The sequence below is a fragment of the Oryza glaberrima genome, chromosome 10, assembly GCF_000147395.1.
Source record: "Oryza glaberrima chromosome 10, OglaRS2, whole genome shotgun sequence".
Lineage (NCBI taxonomy): Eukaryota > Viridiplantae > Streptophyta > Magnoliopsida > Poales > Poaceae > Oryza > Oryza glaberrima.
Window position 1 is genome coordinate 2609399 of NC_068335.1, and position 19955 is coordinate 2629353.

General features: G+C 42.0%; 3 protein-coding genes across 5 annotated transcripts; all 3 read left to right on the forward strand.

Annotated features, from left to right (window-relative positions):
• Positions 1-5480, forward strand: LOC127753100 (uncharacterized). Its single transcript, XM_052278565.1, has 3 exons — positions 1-157; positions 4204-4322; positions 4563-5480. The coding sequence occupies exons 1-3, from the start codon at positions 1-3 to the stop codon at positions 5478-5480; spliced, it is 1194 nt and encodes a 397-aa protein (XP_052134525.1).
• Positions 806-4045, forward strand: LOC127753101 (SH3 domain-containing protein C23A1.17-like). Its single transcript, XM_052278566.1, has 3 exons — positions 806-2006; positions 2409-2482; positions 2576-4045. The coding sequence occupies exons 1-2, from the start codon at positions 897-899 to the stop codon at positions 2430-2432; spliced, it is 1134 nt and encodes a 377-aa protein (XP_052134526.1). The 5' UTR covers positions 806-896; the 3' UTR covers positions 2433-2482; positions 2576-4045.
• Positions 5481-14163: 8683 nt separating the features above from the next.
• LOC127752958 (uncharacterized) lies at positions 14164-15906 on the forward strand. Of its 3 annotated transcripts, none has more exons than XM_052278408.1 (2): positions 14164-14497; positions 14735-15906. In XM_052278408.1, exons 1-2 carry the CDS (start codon positions 14225-14227, stop codon positions 15656-15658), a joined length of 1197 nt encoding a protein of 398 aa, XP_052134368.1. In that variant the 5' UTR covers positions 14164-14224; the 3' UTR covers positions 15659-15906. The 3 variants fall into 3 exon arrangements, with proteins under 3 accessions (XP_052134368.1, XP_052134369.1, XP_052134370.1); XM_052278409.1 differs by having other exon boundaries at positions 14741-15906; XM_052278410.1 differs by having other exon boundaries at positions 14777-15906.
• Positions 15907-19955: the final 4049 nt, after the last annotated feature.

Here is a 19955-nt window from a genome sequence, read left to right on the forward strand (position 1 = left end):
ATGGAGGCAGCCATTTCGGCAATTGCAAGTGACCTAACGAGCCGGTTCATGTCCTTTCTAATCAAGAAATACACAGTAACTACTGTGAAAGATGACAAGATAAAAAGGATGAATAAACTCCTACTCAGGGTCCATGTAGTGGCCGAGGAAGCAGATTGTCACGTCTTGATAAATTCATCCCGAAATAAAAATCATTCTCTAAAAGGAATAATAATAGAATAAATTAAAATTCGAAAAGAAATTGGCAAACACTAAAATACGTGCCAGAAAAATTCGAATGTGGTCCGGAGAATTTTTGTTAAATTCTCCTTGGTCTAAAATGAGCCCTCAAATTTTACTTAAATTTTCAGAGCACCGAAAATATTTATTAAACAACAACAACAATTAACAAAGTTTATTAAAAAGAAAAAGCTAAAAATTAATCCCCCTCCTCCCTTTGGGCCAAGTCTGGCCCAAAGCCTCCCTCTCTCTCTCGGCCCGCGGCCAAAGTCCTACCTTCCTCCCTCTCTTCCTCTCCCTCTCCTCCTCTCCCTCCTTCTCTTGGGCCTCCTCTCCTTCCCCTCGGCCCACTCCCTCCTCCTCCCTCTCTCCCCCAGGCCGCCTCCCCCTCCTCTCCTCCTGGGCCGGCCGCCCGGCCCAAGCCGCGCCACGCAGCCGCCCCAGCCTCCCGAGCCGCCCCCCTTCACGCGCGCCGCACGCGCGTTGCACGCGTGCTGACCGCGTGGGGCCCACGCGCCGGTCGTCTTCCTCCTCCCGCACGGCCTCCTCTCTCTCCCGTGAACCCTAGCTCCTTTCCTCCCTCAAATCCGTGCGATTTAATCATGGGATTCCAAAATTAAATAGGGGGAATTAATCCCCATTGATTCCTCTTTGATTTCCCCCGTTTTCCCCCTTGAATGGCGCCCCCAATCGCCCGGAACAGCCGCGCCATTCCCGGCCGCCTTCCATGGCCGCCGGCCGTGTTTCCCGTCGCCGTTCCGCCCTCTCCCATGCCCGGCTCCCTCTCCTCCCCTATAAAATGGAACCCCCTCAGTACGTTCTCCAGTTTTAGCCCCCTCCCGCGCTCTCCCGTGGCCGCCCCGCCTCTCCCCACCGTCCTCCTTCTCTCTCCCACGCCGCCGGCCGCCTCCAGCAGCCCCTACCACCTCGCCCGCGCGCCGTTCGGCCGTGCCGTCGCCTCCCTCGGCTTTGCAACGCCGTCCCCTTCACCGGCCTCACCGTCCCCTCTCCCGAAGCTCGCCGGATCGGTGTCCTCGTCGACGTCTAGTGGTGTCGCCACCACTCCACCGCCTCCAGCCGCCTGTGCCGCCTCGCAGGTGCGGCGGCTGTCGTCGTCGCCTCCTTCCCCGGCACCGCGGCGCCATCCTCTTCCCCGGCCAGGCCACGGCGTCGCCCGAATTTCGCCGGAACGTCGTCGCCCGCGCCGGCCTCTCCTTCCTCCTCGTCGACGTCGCCTTCGGCAGGCTCTTCCACCGTGCCCGTGCGCCGGCCGACGTCGCGATCTCCACCTCCGGCATCGCAGCGGCAAGGTCGCCCTCGGCCTCGCCTCCCCTTCGACCGAACCCCGCCAGTGTTCGTCGTCGTCGTCATCGTTCCTCCTCGCCGGCTCGTCGTCTCGCGGCGCCGCCTCTGTCGTCGGCATCGCAGCGGCGTGTTCCACGCCGTCCTCGTCTACGTGCAGCCGCTGCCGGCTGCCCTCGTCGCCTCCTCGCTGGCCCCGGTCGTCGTCGTCATTGTCCTCTCGTCGTTCCCGGTTTCGCTCGTTGTGTCGCTCGTCTCTCCGTCAAGCCGATAGCGTTCGTCATCCACGTTCGTCAAGCGAGCCGCTGCAACCCCGTCGTCGTCTTCGTCCTCGGCTCCGCGTCGTCAAGCCTCGTGTCGGCCGTGTCTCACCTTCGTCCAAGGATCGCTGCCGAAGTCATCCCCTCACCTTTCGTCTCCGTCATTCCCGGCCGTCTCCGCCGCGCCCGTTCGTCGTTGTCGTTCCCTCGCCTCGTCGCGTGGTGGTAAGGATCTCTCCTTCGCTGCCCCGTCCTCGTCCTTTCGGTGTCGCCCGTGCCCGTTGTGCAGTTGTCGACCCCGGTACCCGTGTACCGGTGTCGGTAGTCGTTCGCTTGTGCGTGTGGCGACCGTGTTAGTGTGCCCGCTCGGTAGCCAAGTGGTTTCCATGTGTGCAGCCCACGTGGTGTCTAGTGGAGTCCATTTGTCGGCCACTCGCCTCGGTTGACACACGAGGTCCACTTCCGTCGACCCGTGGACTGTCTCTGTGTACTCGGTCTACCGCGGTCCCTTAGGTTGACATGTGGAGTCCGCATGTCAACAGCGTAGCCTTCCTGTCTTTTCCAGGCTAGCGCTTACACATGTTTTATAGTTGCAAAACCTAATTATAATAATCCGCAAATCTCCAGATAACAGCATTAAACTTCGGATGACCATGTCTTGGTCATACGAGCTCCGAATCGACCCGTTCAAGTCTCTTAAGGTTTGTTATAACCTAAAGAACCCTGTGCTTTCTTTTTATGTATTGTTATTGCTTCTTTATAGGCTTGTAGCTTTGCTTGTGTGCTTCGCGTAGCTTATGTCGTTCCGGAGGTTCCCGAAGCGTGGTTCGCGGTCGTCGCCGAAGGTTCGGAAGGCCGTTCTCTCTGAGCAAGGCAAGTCACATCATCCTTGAGCATATTGAATCCCAGTTTATAAAATTATTTTGATTTAAATTAATGCATGATCGCTTTGTTTAAATTCCCGCGTTATCACTGTTTTATTTAGCCATGCCTATTTATGTTTGTTATGACCTTATTATTATTGCTATTGTTATTATTACCTTGTTCGCCCTAGGATAAACAAAACCCCAACTAGTGGGTACACTATTCATGGTTCCACTAGTATGAACTTAGGTAGATGCTTCGCTGATTAATTAGGCAACATTAGGTGATTTTATAACTTTAGACTTTGGGAATTCTCATATCATTTGGACGCTATGGAATGGTTGGCTTATGTTGGAATTGGACACACACCTCCCCCTCTATTCAAAACCCCCAAAATGGTTTTAGGCTGGGCTCGAGGTGCATGGTTGGGTTCTGTTAGTCGTACCTCGGGTACTATAAGGATTAAGCTCGGCCGTCTGTTGCAAAGCACTACCGTACTTCCACATGTCTAGTGGGTAAGGCTTAGTTTGTGGCTCAGTCTGGTTATAAACAAAAGTACACGGATGGAGATGGACGAAGTCGGGGGTCGATGGACATCTCTAGGACAAATGAAGGCTACACGAGCTGCGGCCCGGTAGTCGAGATGTCATGGCACAGGGCTGGTGTCCTGCTGCTAGGGGCTCAATCCTGCCTGCCTGTCCCAGAGGTTCCGGCTGTAGGCGGGGCTGGGTCGGTACTCTTGTTTATGGCTAGGATGGGTTGGAAACTATGTCACGTCTTCCGTCCGTATACCGTGGTGGTATGTGGCACGTGGTTACACGTGAGAAAGATGTGTCTTGTGGGTAAAGATGTACACCTCTGATCAGAGTATAACCTATTCGAATAGCAGCGCCCTCGGTTATGGGCAAGCCTAGCAATGTACCCAAGTTAGTGTTTTAATTCTTAAGACCTGCTTAACAACTAAAATATGGAATGGTTGGCCTGGGTTGGCTTGGGACGAGCTGGGACCTAGGGTCGGGTTGCCAGTTCAGTCTGAATCATCGTAGGCCTTGGGTTAAGGCAGGTTCGTGAGGGTTCACGGCCTTGATTAATAACATTGCGTAGCTCTAGGATCGTCTTTATAAAATGGCTTTGGGCAACTAAGTGACTTTTAAATGCTGTTTTCTGCAAAACTTAACCCCTATATTATTACCCCTTGTACCCCCTTGCATTAATCATGCATCTGCCGGTGTGGCTTGCTGAGTACTGTGGTTGTACTCACTCTTGCTCAATCTTTCCCCCCTTCAGTAAGAGAAGCTTTGGAGAAGAAGTCTTAGGTGGAGTCCTGGCTTATACCCCAGTTAAGCGCCCGTGAAGATGGAGCCGTAGGCCCGCTAGTCCGCTACTGTTTATTTTTGATTGTCAGGCCTTAAGTGCCTTTGTAATAATGTAAATATTATCGATATAATAAAGATGTGTCTTTTATATCATGTTTGTGTGGTGTACCCCGGCTTTTCCTGGGACGGGGATTAATACACTAGCGTTCGGGAAAATGTATTTTTTCTCGGTCGCGACACAGATGGGCGATGCATCACAAACCCTAAGATGCTAACTCAATTCAAGATTCTTGCAGAGATCATGTATCGAGGGTACTACATGCTGGACACAATCAATTACAAACCTCCAAATGATGAGGAGGTAAAAAGATTATCAATCATGTCAGTTTCTTTGAAGCGCTCACGCACAATTTTTGGTACACCTAGAAACCCAGCTATTGATAATGAATTAGAAACTGCACTGAATAATCTGGAAGCTGCCGTTTCTAATATGAATGAGTTTGTTGTAATGTTAGTGGGATGTGAACGCATGTGTCGCAGGCCCTATGATACTTACCTCTACACAGATAATTTTATGTTTGCTCGTCATGCCGAGAAGCAGCAGATTATCAACATTTTGTTGCAAAATCCTTGTCATCATAGTGCTCCTCTTGTTCTTCCGATCATCGGTGGTTGCAAGGTAGGAAAGAAAGCTTTGATCAGCCATGTCTGCAACGATGAGCATATTAGATCTTACTTTTCTTTTATTTTGTACATCAGTGGAGACAGCATGGGGAGAATAGAGTATGCAAAGTTAAAAAAGGAGACATCTTTGATTGTTTGTGAATATTTTACGGACATTTATGAAGATGACTGGATAAACTTCTATTCTACTATAAGTCAGATGACAGCTGGAGGAAGTAAAGTGGTAATCATAAGTAGGATTGAAAATCTTGCGAGGTTTGGAGCAGTAAAGGCAGTTCGTCTAAATAGTTTATCAAAAGAGGTGTACAACTATCTTTTCAAGAAGTTAGCATTCGGAAGCATTGATGAAAAGGAAGATCCTAAGATGGCTTTGGTTGCAAATGATCTTGCAATAGTCCTTGGTGTATCCCTGATAACAGCAAATGTGATTGCTGATTTGCTTAGAAGGAATCATGATGTTCACTTCTGGCTCCACATATTGCAACGCTTCGAGGGGATGGTCAAGAATAATTTATCAAAATATGGTGAACATCCAAAAGATATCATTGAGAAAGAGCAGCCAGTAGATGCCACTAGATTTGTGTCATCTTATCCTACTCATCTTCATATCATGCCACCTCGAGTAGAAACAGACGATCTTCCAAACATAGGAATGCCAACTATATTCTTTGGAGATCTAATAGCTGGATCTGTGGCAATTCCAAATGGTGATTTTGAAATAGTAACATGCAAATCACGAATACCACCTTATACTAAGTATGTATCATCTGGTACATCTTTTGCCGATGACAAGAATGGATTCAGAACTATGAGAAAGCGCCGATCTAGTAGTTAATTTGGTTCATGGAAGTTCGGCATTGCTTTCTAACTGAGGGAAAACTAAAACACAAAAATTGTAGAGCAAAATAAGTGTTCTATATGTACTGCAGTTAAAATAGTACAAAAATGTAGTGTATCTGGTTGAAATATATTCATTCTATTTGTGTGATCTTGTATTGTTGGAGAAGGACGTTAATACTAATCCAAGTGAAGCTTGTATGCCCAATCTTTTATGTATACCGTCAAGAATGAATAGAAATATTTTTTGAAGTTTCACACATGTGATGTATGGACTACCTATACTAATTGGACACTTCCTAGGAGCTCACATGTTAATTAGAAAGATCCGAACGTTGATTGGATATGTTGTACCATTACAACCATTGATCATTAAATATATTTGTGCTTGTTATGGTTCACCTTTAAACAAATCTACTCTATCCCACTTCTAAATCTCATCTACTATGCGTTACAGCTACCGTATCCCATCGTGTTGCTTTTGATCCAATCTACAGACAACAATGCAAATGTACATGGAGAACACGAGTAGATTGAAGTTTGCCTGCGACGAAAAATACTGCTCGGACTTCACCTGCGATTGAAAACTCTCCATTCAGACCATCATCCTGATCAGTGATCGATTTGGATTGGATTTGATCATCTCAAGCCAGACGTAACAAATGGGACTTCGCTTTCAGGCAGCAGCCCTTCAAATCATGGCAATTTTTAATGCCTGGTAAAACACCCTGCTGATTTTTGGAGCTAATTAACTGCCTTTTATTCATCCCTTTCTTTTGGTCTTAGAACATGCATGTCCATGAACCTACCATCGCCATTATTTGTGTTTCCCAGAGGAGGTACATTCCTGTATGTGGTGCTTTTGCAGAACCAGAGTACATGGCCCTCCGTAAAATTAAAAGTAGATTAACGGAGCTCAGTAGTGATCAAAGAAGGTTTCTTTTAAAAATAAAGGTCATAAATGGATAGTCATATCTTCACATTTGTAGGTTATATATTCTCTTATCCATTGGCATTGTACATGGGCTATCTTACAGAAGCCTGGTTCGCGGGATATGGTAGTTGCGGCATGTCAACATTTGGAGAAGGTGGTGGCTATCTTACAGAAGCCTGGTTCGCGGGATATGGTAGTTGCGGCATGTCAACATTTGGAGAAGGTGGTCAAGGAGTTTTTTACCCAGGGATATGGGTGGCGATCTAGTCTTAGAATTGGTGGTCCTTAAAACTCTGTGCTTTTGGAGGAGATGGCCAAGGAGTTGTTCATGAGTGGCAATTTAGTCGTTAGATTGATGGTCCTCAATACTCCATGTCATTCTTTTTCCCTTTCGAGTGTGGTTTTGTTTGTTCGGCTGTGTGCATCTTAGTTATGCAGAGGCCAGAAGTGTTCTTAGGATAATTGTATCACCTTGATGTAATTGACTGAGTTCAATAAAAGCTTCCATTATCTAAAAATATCTAGTCAAGGTTTAGTGCTCTTCTTTATTTGTTGAGTTTCAACAGGCTTCTCCCAGTGCAATGTTAAACAATAAATTCATATTAGCCAAACCTCATTTCTTAGGTCTCTTTTGTAAGTACAAATAGATATATTTCTCTCACCCATTGAGTACAACCCCATGTATTATATGATGTAAAATAAAAATATTAGGTTCAGGATTATATGACTACTATAAGTTTATAACACGTCCAATGTGTTCAATTATTATCCCACATAGAATCAGTACACTACCAGGGGTAAATGTTTTACTGGTTGTGTATTTATATATTGGGTATACCAACGATTATAATTTTTACCTGTCATGCATGATATATTGTAGCACGCTGAAAAGTAGTCTTTAGTGGTATTGCCCTATTCTATGATTATTTACAACAGATGAGATATGCTATTCACTATTATTGTAGTTTTGGATAATTAATGTTCTATGTTGTTCGGATTCTAGTAAATTTCAATGAAAACATCAAATTTATTTCCAATATTTGCATCAACAATAAGTAATTAGGTATTAATCATCTCTTGTAGATCATTGTGTTACTCTTCATACATCCATTGTATTCATGCCAATTAGATTATTAAGCAATAAAATGTATTTGGTATTTTTTAAATTTTTATTTCTTGTAATAGCTTGTGCAACGTCCGGGTTGGCGGTTAGTATGAGCTAATCCGTTATGTCGTTCCAAATAATTAACTCATTAAATGATTATTGACATAATGAGATACTGATCTTCTAAATCATCCTGAAATGCAAACATACAAGATAAATGGAGCGTTGATACTCACACATTGGAAATTGCCACCTCTACAGGTTGATGTATTTTTTGTCACCTGCCTTCCCCACCTTGATATGAGGATGGGAAAAGAAAAATCAAATCTTGAATTTCTTCTCCTTATTCTTCGGGGTCACGTTTGGGAACCTCCAGCTCAGCTGCTTCACATGCACCACTGTGGCCCTAGCCCGTAAAAATAGTGACGGCATTGATGAGAAAGAGCCCTCCTGGCTTGCCATGGAAATTGATTGTCACAGCATCCCCATAGTGGCAGCAAGCGGCCTGGTAGTGTATTCGGTGCCCCTAAACCTGTCAAATCTCCGCCACTAACCCAATTCGGAAGGATGTTCCATCACGTGAGAACTGTTAGTATAAATGGGGTCTCTGCAAAATAGACTGTAGCTGTTAATTCATTCAATAAGGAGATAAATAAATCACAAACTCCAATGCACCAACAAAGAGAATGTGCCAAAGTGCCAACAACAAACTGCTAACAATGCTGAACACTCTAAAGGCTCTATAAGTATTACCTAATAGATATTTATGGAGTGGATTAACAGAAGAAAAAGCAGAGAGACGATGGCAGGAAGACTGCCGGAATTAATATATTAGGAGAAACAAAAGTTATGTACAGGCGAACATAAAAAGGCAAAGAATATAAAGAAAAGTAATAATAGGAGAAACATCAAGGGGGTTGGAAAGCCGTGTGGCACAGATTGAGATCCTGCAGGATTAGGGAAGCCACCCTGTCGGTCGTCGTGCATAGATTTTGGACGATCGAGATCCTGTAGGATTAGGGAGGCCACCCCGTCGGTTGTCGTTCATAGATTTTGGAAAATATGTTGATTCCGCTCCAACCAAATGCTCCATCAGGAGGTGATCAGGCAGCCTAGAGTTCTTTTTGCTGGGGTTTGGTAGAATGGCTGAGAGCAAACTCCACCAACATTTTAAATCTAATCTGTTAGGCAAAGTATTTTGACCTAAACCCTTTAAATCTTGTTCCACACATTGATCGTGAAAGAACATTCTATGAACATATGAGCAGTGCCTTCGAAAGGCTCCATACAAAGAGGGCAAATCCAATCGCAAGGCCAGTGGTGATGAAGAAGATTTTGTGCGGTTGGAGTTTTTTGGGTAGAATGAGCCATCCAAGAAAATGATGTTTTGGCTCAGTAGGAGCTGACCAGATTTTCGCAAAATCGGTGGTGGTGAAGTGCTAACAGTGAAATTTGGTAAGCCCCGAAGTCGTTCGCGTCAACACAGACCTGACACCATCGCCCGAGCGCAGATTTTTCATCAACACGAAGATGCCCTAAAATTGCAACACGTATGCACTTTTTGAGGTGTAAATCCCATTAGATGAGAATTTCCAAAGGATATCGTTTGGCAATCTTGGAAGGAGTTGCACATTCTGAATGAGGGTGCCTAGAGAAATCAATTCATGGATCTCCTTAATTGTAGTGATCTGCCGAAAGGAGAAGATCCATTTATTGCTAGTCAGCTCGCGATGCATTGTATTTCTTTTTTGTTTTGCTAAGCTGAAAAGCCTTGGAGCAAGGTGTTTTGGGCATTGGTTTGAGAGCCAGTTGTCATCCCAAAACAATGCTTTTTTTTCCATCTCCTAGCATGATCTCTGTAGCAGCTTGGAAAAGACTCTTGTCGACATTGTCATAAGGCAACTCTGAGCCCAACCAAGGCTTGTTTTCCTCCTTCCAACTGAACCAAAACTAGAGAAGATGAATGGCTCTAGAGAACTTGTTAAGCTCTAAAATTCCGAGGCCTATTCAATTTTTCGGCATGCAAACTGTGTTCTAGTTAACTAGGCTGTATCCTGGGCTGACATTGTTGGGGTCGTCTTCTTTCCAACGGAACGCTCTGCGAAAACGATCAATGCATTTGATAACCCACTACTTAGGTGTTTGGATTCCTGTCATATGATATATTGGAAGGGCGGTAAGAAGTGATTTAACAAGAGTTTCACGGCCTGCTGAAGTGAAAAACTTTCCTTTCCAACCTGGTAAGCGTGCACCACATTTGTCAATCAAGGGAGTGAAGTCCACTTTCCTTAGTTTGCGCATGTGCAGCGGCAAACCTAAATAGGAGCAGGGGAAAGTTTTTATCGACCCCGGGGGAACTTGCGTTATATCTTGAACATCCACACCCTCACAAGCTATTGGGAATATTTCGGTCTTTTCATTGTTGGTGTGCGGACCGGATGCTTTGGAAAATGAAATTAAAATCTGGCACATCATGTCGAGATCTTGTTCTGTCGACTTGACAAAAATAGCAACATCATCAGCATAAAGAAAACAACGAAAACGGCTCACTCTGTATGACATCGGCGTGAGAATAGGCAATTCTTCAGCTTTACAAATCATTGTTTGCTGCGGTTCCATGACAAGAATAAACAGGAAAGGTGAAAGGGGATCACCTTGTCTTAAACCTCTACAATGTTTTATTTTCTCTCCTGGTGAACCATTGAAGAGAATCTTTGAAGAGGAAGCAAGCAAATTTGATACCCAATTGCGCAATCTTGTTCCGAAGCCAAAACGTTGTAGGACTTTCGACAAGAAAGGCCAGCTTACCGAGTCAAAAGCTTTTGAAATGTTGACTTTGACAAAAAGGCATTTGTTTTCTGTGCCTATGGAAAAAATTTACCATGTTTTGGACAAAGAGAAAATTATCGTGAATAGCTCTTTTCCTCACAAACACACTTTGATTATGAGAGACCAATTCATTAAGTCTCGGTGCCAATCTGTTTGCAAGAGTCTTGGTGATGATTTTTGCAAAGCTATGCATTAAGCTTATAGGTCTATAATGATCAGCGCTGGAGGTGTCTCCTTTTTAGGGAGGAGATTGATGTGCGATGAATTCAAATCTTGCAAATTAGAAGTGTTCAGGTTCCAGAACCATTAAAGCGCTGCTAAGAAATCACCATTCAAAAAGTCTATATGGATGCTCACCGTTGATAGTACTGTTTCACTGAACCATCTTTCCAATAGGGCTGTTTATGGACAGATTTCTGCGGGTCAAAACAGTTTGTGTACAGCTGGTTTTCTGATTTGTACGATTTTCCTCTCTTTTCCCTTCCGTGCTCAAACGATAGAGAGGTAGAGCCACAGAGAGCCAATGACCATGGATCCAACTACGGCCATTCACAGGTGAAGCAAACCCAACTAGAACCGTCAATCCAACCTGGACAAGACCAGAAATGTGTTGTCCTATGGTTGTTGGTTTCCCGGTTCGAACCTGCAGAATAGTATATAGGTTGGGTTGAACACAGGTTAAACCTAGGTTACCCTCAGGTTGGGTTAAATTTAGTATTATATATGTTCAGTAAAGAATATGTAACCACCATTAGGTTGCCCATTTTTCGGATGGGCTAGTATTTGCTTCGAAACAAGTATTAAAAAAATCATGGTAGCAAATAACAGAACAGTGGGATCAAATCATGTCATCATTACAATCACTCCAAATTGATGTCCTCCGGCCAACTAAGTCTGCAACTATCAACAATAGGTATCACAATTGGAACCTCAAGAGGCCTATGTGGCAGCAGCACATCTACTGTATATATTCAGGGTGAAATTGTTTCTTTCCTCTTACCAACAGTTAATTCAAAATGATTGTGCACACTTTGCACCTCTGCCGTAAGGGAAATCAATGTATACATTCTATTCACATCCTCTTTTGGTCGGTTCTGCTTCTGTAAAAATCATGAACCAATGGCATCCCTGAATTTGTTAGCTATCACTGCTCTGAATCCCCAACGACCATGTAAACCATTAGAAGAAGATGTTGCAACCAAAAATGGTCGCTCTTCAGATAATATTTGCTTCTTCCATATTCATCGATATCGAAGGAATGAAGGAGATGAATTTATTAACTAATAAACTTGCTACGGTAGAATGAAACTATTCATCTATACGGTTTGCACATTTTTGTGTCTCTTTGTTCCGTTGTTCTGGGCTGTGTTTAAGGCTAATGGTTCACTATCTCCCAGCTTACAAATTTTTTACGGTCAACTTTTTTTAAGATACTAACAAATTACCCATGCCATGCCATCCCATCGCCTATGGTTCCTTCTTTTTCTTGATTGGCTGCTTTTCTGGAGGAACTGTTAGTTTTTTTTTCTTTTACTTTTGGATGTGGTGGGTTTGCCCACCATGGGGAGCAGGATGTTGGTTTTCTCCACTAAGTTTTCTAGAGACGTGTGGGTAAGTCCAAGTGAACCGCACACGAAGAGGTGAATGGACGACTATGCTTTTAAGTAGTAGAGATATCTTCGGAGTGGCTTTGATTAATTGGCACGCTTGAATAGCATTCTACATCAAGCGACAGATATCATGAACTTCAATGGCTGGAAGTTGGAAGAAGTAAAAATCCCAAGAAATACTCCTTTCTAAAAATAAAAATTCTAGAACTACTACAAATTCCAGAATTACATTGTAAATACAATTAATTCCGTAGTTGATATGTGACAGTCAGTACGCGTGCTACTTTTCATAAATACAGTTACCCAGTCAACAAGAAAACGTCAAAGGGCAAACAGCGATGGTATTCATTGCTCATTGAGTCTCCAGTCATGTTTCAGTCCTTCCATGTCATCTACATGACATATGCGCAGAGGCCGAGAATTTTCTTAGTATGATTTTATCAACTTGATGTAATCGTCTGAGATTAATAAAAGCTTCCTTTATAAAAAAAATGTCATCTACATGTCGCTAGGCAAATATGTTATGTAACTTCATCATTTTCCTAACATAAGCATTTTATGTGATGCAATATTAATTTACAACAGTCAACTTGTTTATTTCCAAATACATATATAATAGGAAAATATTTAGGTGCTGTAGGTAAAAGATATGCTGCAACAAGTTTGAAAGTCCTTTTGCCTCATAAATATTTCTTTTTTGTAGAATGACCCATCTTGTGGATATGTAGCAAAGAAACCAGAGGTCATGTCTCAGGAGTGCTGTCTTGCTGGTGATCGCCATTTCTCACCAGCAAAACCACTCAACTTTATGTGTTAGCAGAGAATAAAATCTCAAAACTATACTTCAAGTCAAATCTAATTCAACTTTCAAGAAAAAAAATTCAGGACTTCCAACTTATGAATATCCTGCAGACTCATTTTATTTGTTTATTTAACTGGTGATTTATTTATTGATTGATTAGGAAACACAAAGAATGGTTTCATTGTCAAATCGACCCATCACCTTCATCACACCCAATGAGTACTGTGGTGATTCCTCAGTAGCAACCACCTCATTAAGCTGATCCTAGATATTCAGAACAAGACGAAGGAACATGTTTGATGCAGTGTGCAGAGTGACTAGTTGCTATAGGAGGAGAGCTTAATAAAGGAAAAATCAAGGAGAATTTGAGTTGAATGTTTTGTGAGACGGACAAAACAAAATGTTATGTTTTGGATTGTGCCTTCTCAAGATGGGATATTACTACAATGGTTGTCTTATTTAATGTTTTGGATTCAGACTGTAATACTGAAGTTTTTTTTGACTGAATAAATCCTACTGTTTGTTCCCTCAAAAATGCTTTCTCAGAATTTAAGTAGCCATGATGAAGATAACATATGAAACTTGTGATAACATTGTACATATGTTGAATAGTAAGAATTTAAAATCGGTAAGTGCAGAATATTAACTTCCTAGATTTCATCCATAATCAATACTAATAGGGTTTTCATTGACCAGATAAAGGCTGATTATGCCCTCATTTTAGTAAAATAAAAATGCAACTAAAGGTGTGTGTGGTTGGAGGGATTTGGGTGGATAGGATGATATTATTCAGGATGATGTAATATGTGTTTTTGGAATATTATCCTAAAATGCTGTATATGATTACATTTTTCAAACATTTTCGCTTTCCACAGCTCATGATAGCACTCAGTTGATGTGTCTCAGCTTGTATGCAGTCCCACAGACCAAGAGGCTCATGATCAAAGATGGGCATATGTCTGCACCAGAGCAAGCACTTTGCGTGGCCTCATGGGAGAAAAACTGAGGGAAAAGCTAAAGAAAAGGAAAGGAAAATTAAAGAAAGGGAAAAAGAAAATGGAAGAAAATATAGTGCCAAGAACCTATGGTGTGTGCATCCTATCTCTCCAACCAAACACTGTCTCGTATCATCCCACGTATACATAAAACTAACCAAGCAATTTGATGCATTGTTTAATACATCGAACCAAACAGATAACTTGCATAAGTGTATTTAGGATCATCACATCATCATGTACTATTCCATCCATTCATCCCTATCCTTCAACCAAACGCATCCTAAATGCCTATGGATACTGACTGGTCTTGCTGTCAATCATTTCCAACCTACTATACACAGCAGCGATTCTTGGGAGATAAATAAGCATGTCTTATAGAGAGATGTGCACAGACACACAAGCCTTTAGAGAGCAGCACACAAACACACAAGCCTTTGCAGAGCTACACACGTGAATAGATTCAGATGGAGGTAGCCTTATCTGCAATTGCAAGTGACCTAATCAACCGACTCACGTCATTTCTGATGAAGAAATACATGGAAAGTACTTCTATAGATGACAAGATGAAGAGGCTGAAGGAACTCCTACTTAGAGTCCACATAGTTGTCGAGGAAGCAGATCGGCGATGCATCACAAACCCTATGATGTTAATGCAACTCAAGATGCTTGCAGAAAGCATGTATCGAGGGTACTACATGCTGGACACAATCAAGTACAAATCACCAAAGGACGAAGAGGTGAGAAAGTTGTGTACTATGTATGTTTCTTTGAAACGCTCGCGCACAATTTTTGATACCCCTAGAAGCCCTGCTGATGACAATGAATTAGAAATTGTGCTAAACAATTTGGAAGCTGCCATTTCCAATATCAATGAGTTTGTTGTATTGTTAGTGGGATGTGAACGTGTCTGTCGCAGACCCTACGATGCTTACCTTTATACTGACAATTTTATGTTTGGTCGTCATGCCGAAAAGCAACAGATTATCAACATTTTGTTGCAAAATCCTTGTCAGCAGGGTGGTCCTCTTGTTCTTCCAATCATTGGTGGCTGCAGGGTAGGAAAGAAAACTTTGGTCAGCCATGTCTGTGGTGATGAGCGGATCAGATCTTACTTTCGTTCGATTTTGTACATCAATGGAGATAATATGTGGGGAATGGAGCACACAAAGTTCAAAAGGGAGAGGACTTTGATAGTAGGTGAATTTTTTACGGACATAGATGAAGATGACTGGGTAAAGTTCTATTGTACTGTAAGTCAAATGACAGATCGAGGGAGCAAAGTGATAATCATAAGTCGGATTGGAAAGCTTGCAAGGTTTGGAACAGTAAAGACAGTTTGTCTAAACAGTTTATCACAAGAGGAATATAGCTACCTTTTCAAGATGCTAGCATTTGGAAGCATAGATGAAAAGGACCATCCTAAGATGGCCATGGTTGCAAATGATCTTGCAGTTGTCTTGGGTGGATCACTGATAACTGCAAACGTGGTTGCTGACTTGCTTAGAAGGAACCATGATTTTCAATTATGGAACAGCGTATTGCAGCGCTTCAAGGAGATGGTAAAAAGTAACTTGTCAAAATATGGTGAACATCCAAAAGATATCATTGAGAAAGAGCATCCAATAGACATAACTAGATTTGGATCATCTTATCGTACTCGTCTTCATCTGATGCCACCTCGAGTAGAAAGGGATGATAGTCCAAACAGGAAAAAACCAAGTTTGTTATTCAGAGACCTAATAGCTGGATGTGCTGCAATTCCAGATGGCGATTTTGAATTAGTAACATGGGAATCACGAATACCACCCCATACCAAGTATGTGCAGTCTGCTGTAGCTTTCGTCAATGGCAAGAATGGATGTACTACATCTACAAGGAAGCGTCGATCCAACGCTTGATTTGGTTCAAAGCCAAGAAGTAGTGTAACAATGATTTGCTATATTCGAACTGAGTGAATAATAAGTCATAATGATTTCAGCGCAAAATAAGAGTACTATGTGTATAGCAATGATCTTAAAGCACGGCTATAGCTTGTTTGGTTTTGACATATGCATTCTACTTGTGTGTCTTTGTGTTGTTGAAGGATGTAATGAAGTCAAACTTGTAATTCCAGTCTCCTATGTACACTGTCGATATACAAGTACTGAATAGAAATATTTTCTGAAGTTCCTGAGTGTGCGAAAATAATAGTATTAGGAATGAAGCAGTAAAATAATTAATATGCACTAGTTGGATGGGAGAAACTCCTGAGTGTGCCAAAATTCTATGGGGGTAGTATGTGCTTTGATACTGAACATCCACTGAGAGCATGTGGGAGCACTAGCTAGGGAGGAAGAGAATACCAACTATACATTTCAAACAGAAAACAAGTCTAAGAAATGAGTGAGTGAACAAACACAATATAATGATGAAGTTGTGGGTGTATAACTCCATCGAGGGACAATCCTAGGGTCGAATTGAGCAATTTTAGTTAGACGATCATATATGGGATTTTAATGGGATTATGGAGCCAAGCCTGTGGCTCAAACCCTTATTGCTCTAGGCCTGGCTCTGCCCCTGACTCTAATTATCAAAGCTCAAATCCTGATGTAAAAGAAATATGTTTGTGTGTATTTTCTATATAGTTGGTGCATAGTTGAAAGTTATAATTCCTATCTAAAAGAAGAAGAAATGAGCGAATGCCCCTTAGCCAAGGAAATTGAGGGGGATTTAGACGGGATTTATTCCACATCTATTTGGGTGTGGAATTATTCTCTCAGTTCCCTTAAGTCCCTCACTCTTGGGGATTAACCGAACAGGGCCTAAGGGAATTTGTGCCCTTAACTGGATCTCTATCGGTGTGAACAGTACTTTTTCTAGGCTATAACATCAAATCTTAATTAGTACATCACAGTGTCGTGGACTCATGGTAGACAACACTAATTTATGGTTCAGCGGATTAAGTGGAAAGAGGAGGGAAAGGTACCTATGATGGAAAAAGGTTTCCTATTCCACTTAATTTGATTCATCATTTGCTTGAGTTTTCATAGTCTTTCTGTTAAAATAAATGAATCTGAGCTTGAAATTTAAACTAGTGATACATTAAATAATTGAGAAGTACATGTAAAATTTTGTTTTCTAGACTTCTGATCATGTAGATTTTGTTCCTAGACCAAAATCAGATTTATTTCATTTTTTTTGCTCATGTTGTGATTTTAATTCATTTGCCAATTGTGCTTATTACAGAGAGACTTTATTCTATTCGTAGATGTCACTGCTACGTCATTTATATTTAGCTCATCAGATTATAATGTAGCATATATTAAAGGTTAGACATCGATAGGATTAAACAATGAGACTGTTTGCTGTTTGAGCCTTAATTCTAGGATGCAAGTACTACAGCACCTCAAGTATGTCTGAATGACATAAAGCAAATTTTGTTTATGAAGTTCCAAGAAATAATAGAAAGGAATGTTTACATCAATACTTTCTTTCTATTAAAGAATCCAACATTAGTTTTGCTATGATGAAGTGGACAGGAAACTAAACCATGGTTTTTGTCTTAAGGAGTCATGAGCAGCTAGTTGTGGTCATCATCATAACTCACCAATATGTGATCAAATTGAATTTTACAGGAAACATGGGCAGAGGTTTTTACTATGCTGTATATACATTAATATAAACTAGAATGTTGTTCGCACGTTGCAACAGGATTTTAATTAATACAAACTATCATTAACCCGTTTTTATATAAATTTGTAACTGATATGTGGGCCCTCTGGTCCCACCCTATTCTTTATTCCTTCCCACAATAAGTAGAGTTGGTGGTGGGGGTGGTTAACTTGTGGGCCCTCTAGCCCCACATGTACTCTACATATTCCAAATGGTAGGGAGGTGGTGCTTGGGGTGGTGCCACATTCACCACTCACCACCACTTCTTTTTACAGGAGTATAGATAATATTCCCTTTATCTTAAAATATAAGAAGTCGTGGACCATTTTAAAATTAAGTTTAATATCGAGGGAAAAAAATATGATGTCCTTCACTAATTAAATGGGAGGTGTGATGAGAAGCGGGAGGGTTGATACGGTTTACGAACCTAGAAGGGGAAATACTTGCGATTGGGTGAAAATTAAATTAAGGTAGCTGCGTGAAGGAAATGGTATTCTAGAAATCCTTATAGTATAGAATAAATTTGAAACGCTAAACTTGGGACGAAGCATTCACAAGCTAGGAAGAGGTTTGAAAAAATATACAAGAAATGTCACTAAGGCTTGCTTGGATGGCCTGTAATTGGCCCATTACCGGTGTAAAATGAGTAGGATCAAACAACATGAACTAAGCCAACCAAAGGGGGGGGGGGGGTGAATGGTTGTAGTACCCAAAAACCGAAGCTCTTAGCGGAATTAAAAGTTATCATCAATTTCGATGACGATCGGTCTAACTGGAGTAGGTGTGCCGGTCTGACCGTTCAGTGAACTCCGGTCTGACTGGTGGAGTAGCTCCGGTCCAACCGCCCAACTCGCTGTTGTCACCTGTCGCCTCAGTAGGTCTAACCGCCATGTCCTCGCCGGTCTTCCTGCACAGATACTGCGGTTTGACCGTCGGTGTCACATTGGTTGAACCACCGAACCTAAGCAAATACAAATCGAAGATCTCTTAAAGATTGAAACTTTATTACTTCTCTTTGTGTTTATAATGTGCAACAACACTCCTCACAAAAATCTCGACTAGACTCGAAACCCTAACTTTTTTTCTCAACTCAACTCTCCCAAAAACGATACTGAGAGAAACCTTCCTGTACAAGAAACAAACTTTACAAACTCCAATTGTACCAAATTTGACAACGCATCCCATAGCACACAATATCTCCATCGTATGGCATGCGAAATCTTCACCAAGCACGTGTATTGATCTTTAGCCTAAGCATCCCGCATGATATCCGGATCGTCCGGACGTCATCTTCTCCCAAGTTGACTTCGGATCCATCACCGGGAACACTCTCCCGAGGCATCAAGACCACCTACATATGTACGAACTAAGAAACCATATCCGAGCTCAAGTTATCACCAACTTGGCTTATTGTCAGCAAACAACAGTATTACATATGCATAGTATCCATCTAGAAGTTATAAACATGAATTATCCACGGCTATCCAAATAATCAACACTAAACCGAATCTAACACAAACTCAGCCGGTCAAACCACGGGCTGGCTGGTCTAGCCGCTCACATAGCTCCGGTCTGATAGGCTACCAAAGCTCGGTCCGACCGGTCACAAATTGTCAGCAGTTCCTATTCATCACATGTATCTCCAAAACCACTTCGCTGATAATCTCCAACTATCAAAACCAATAATCTCATATGCCAATTTTTCATCACAAAATAACAATCAAACACACTTTGATTTTACAATCTCCCCCTTGATAAACACATTGGCAAACCCATCTAAAATGTTTTGGCGTTTAAGAAAATAAAAACCAAAGTGGTAAAAAAGCATTGGAGTGCTCAAAATATTTTTAAAAAAACTTTTCTCACTTTTGAAAAGAAAGAAATTTCCCTTGACTTGTAAAACATGCACTTGTATCACTTCTCCCCTTTTGACAATGATTTCATTAAGCATAGGAATTATGATCAATAATGTTCAAGAGCTTAGCATCATACATGGAGTCATTCATGTCATGTGTCGTAACTTTGATACCACTTGTAGGATTGACACAACAAGAACTAAGCCAACCAGAGAGGGTGAATGGTTCTAGTACCCAAACACCGAAACTTTTAGCAGAATTAAAAGTTACCCTCAGTTTCGATGACGATCGGTCTAACCGGAGTAGGTGTGCCGGTCTAATCGTTCGGTGAAGTCCGGTCTGACCGGTAGAGTAGCTCCGCTCTGACCGCCCAACTTTGAATTGCTTGTTGATATTTCTTAACGACATTACTAGGAACATTATTCCCAGTAATGATGCCCGAAATACTTCTCAATATTCTTTACGGTTACAGATATAATTCGCAAGCGCACGGATATACTGCTGTAGCATTTCAGCTAGAAATATTCCAAGGTATCGTATTTATTTAATCCCAAGGTAAGATATGACAAGAGACTACTATGCTAATAATTTGTATCACATGTATAGATCAAAGTCTAATTCAGGGGTTAATCAATTCAAGAGTAGGGTAGGTTGACACACATAAGGAATTAATCAGAATGCTCTTATT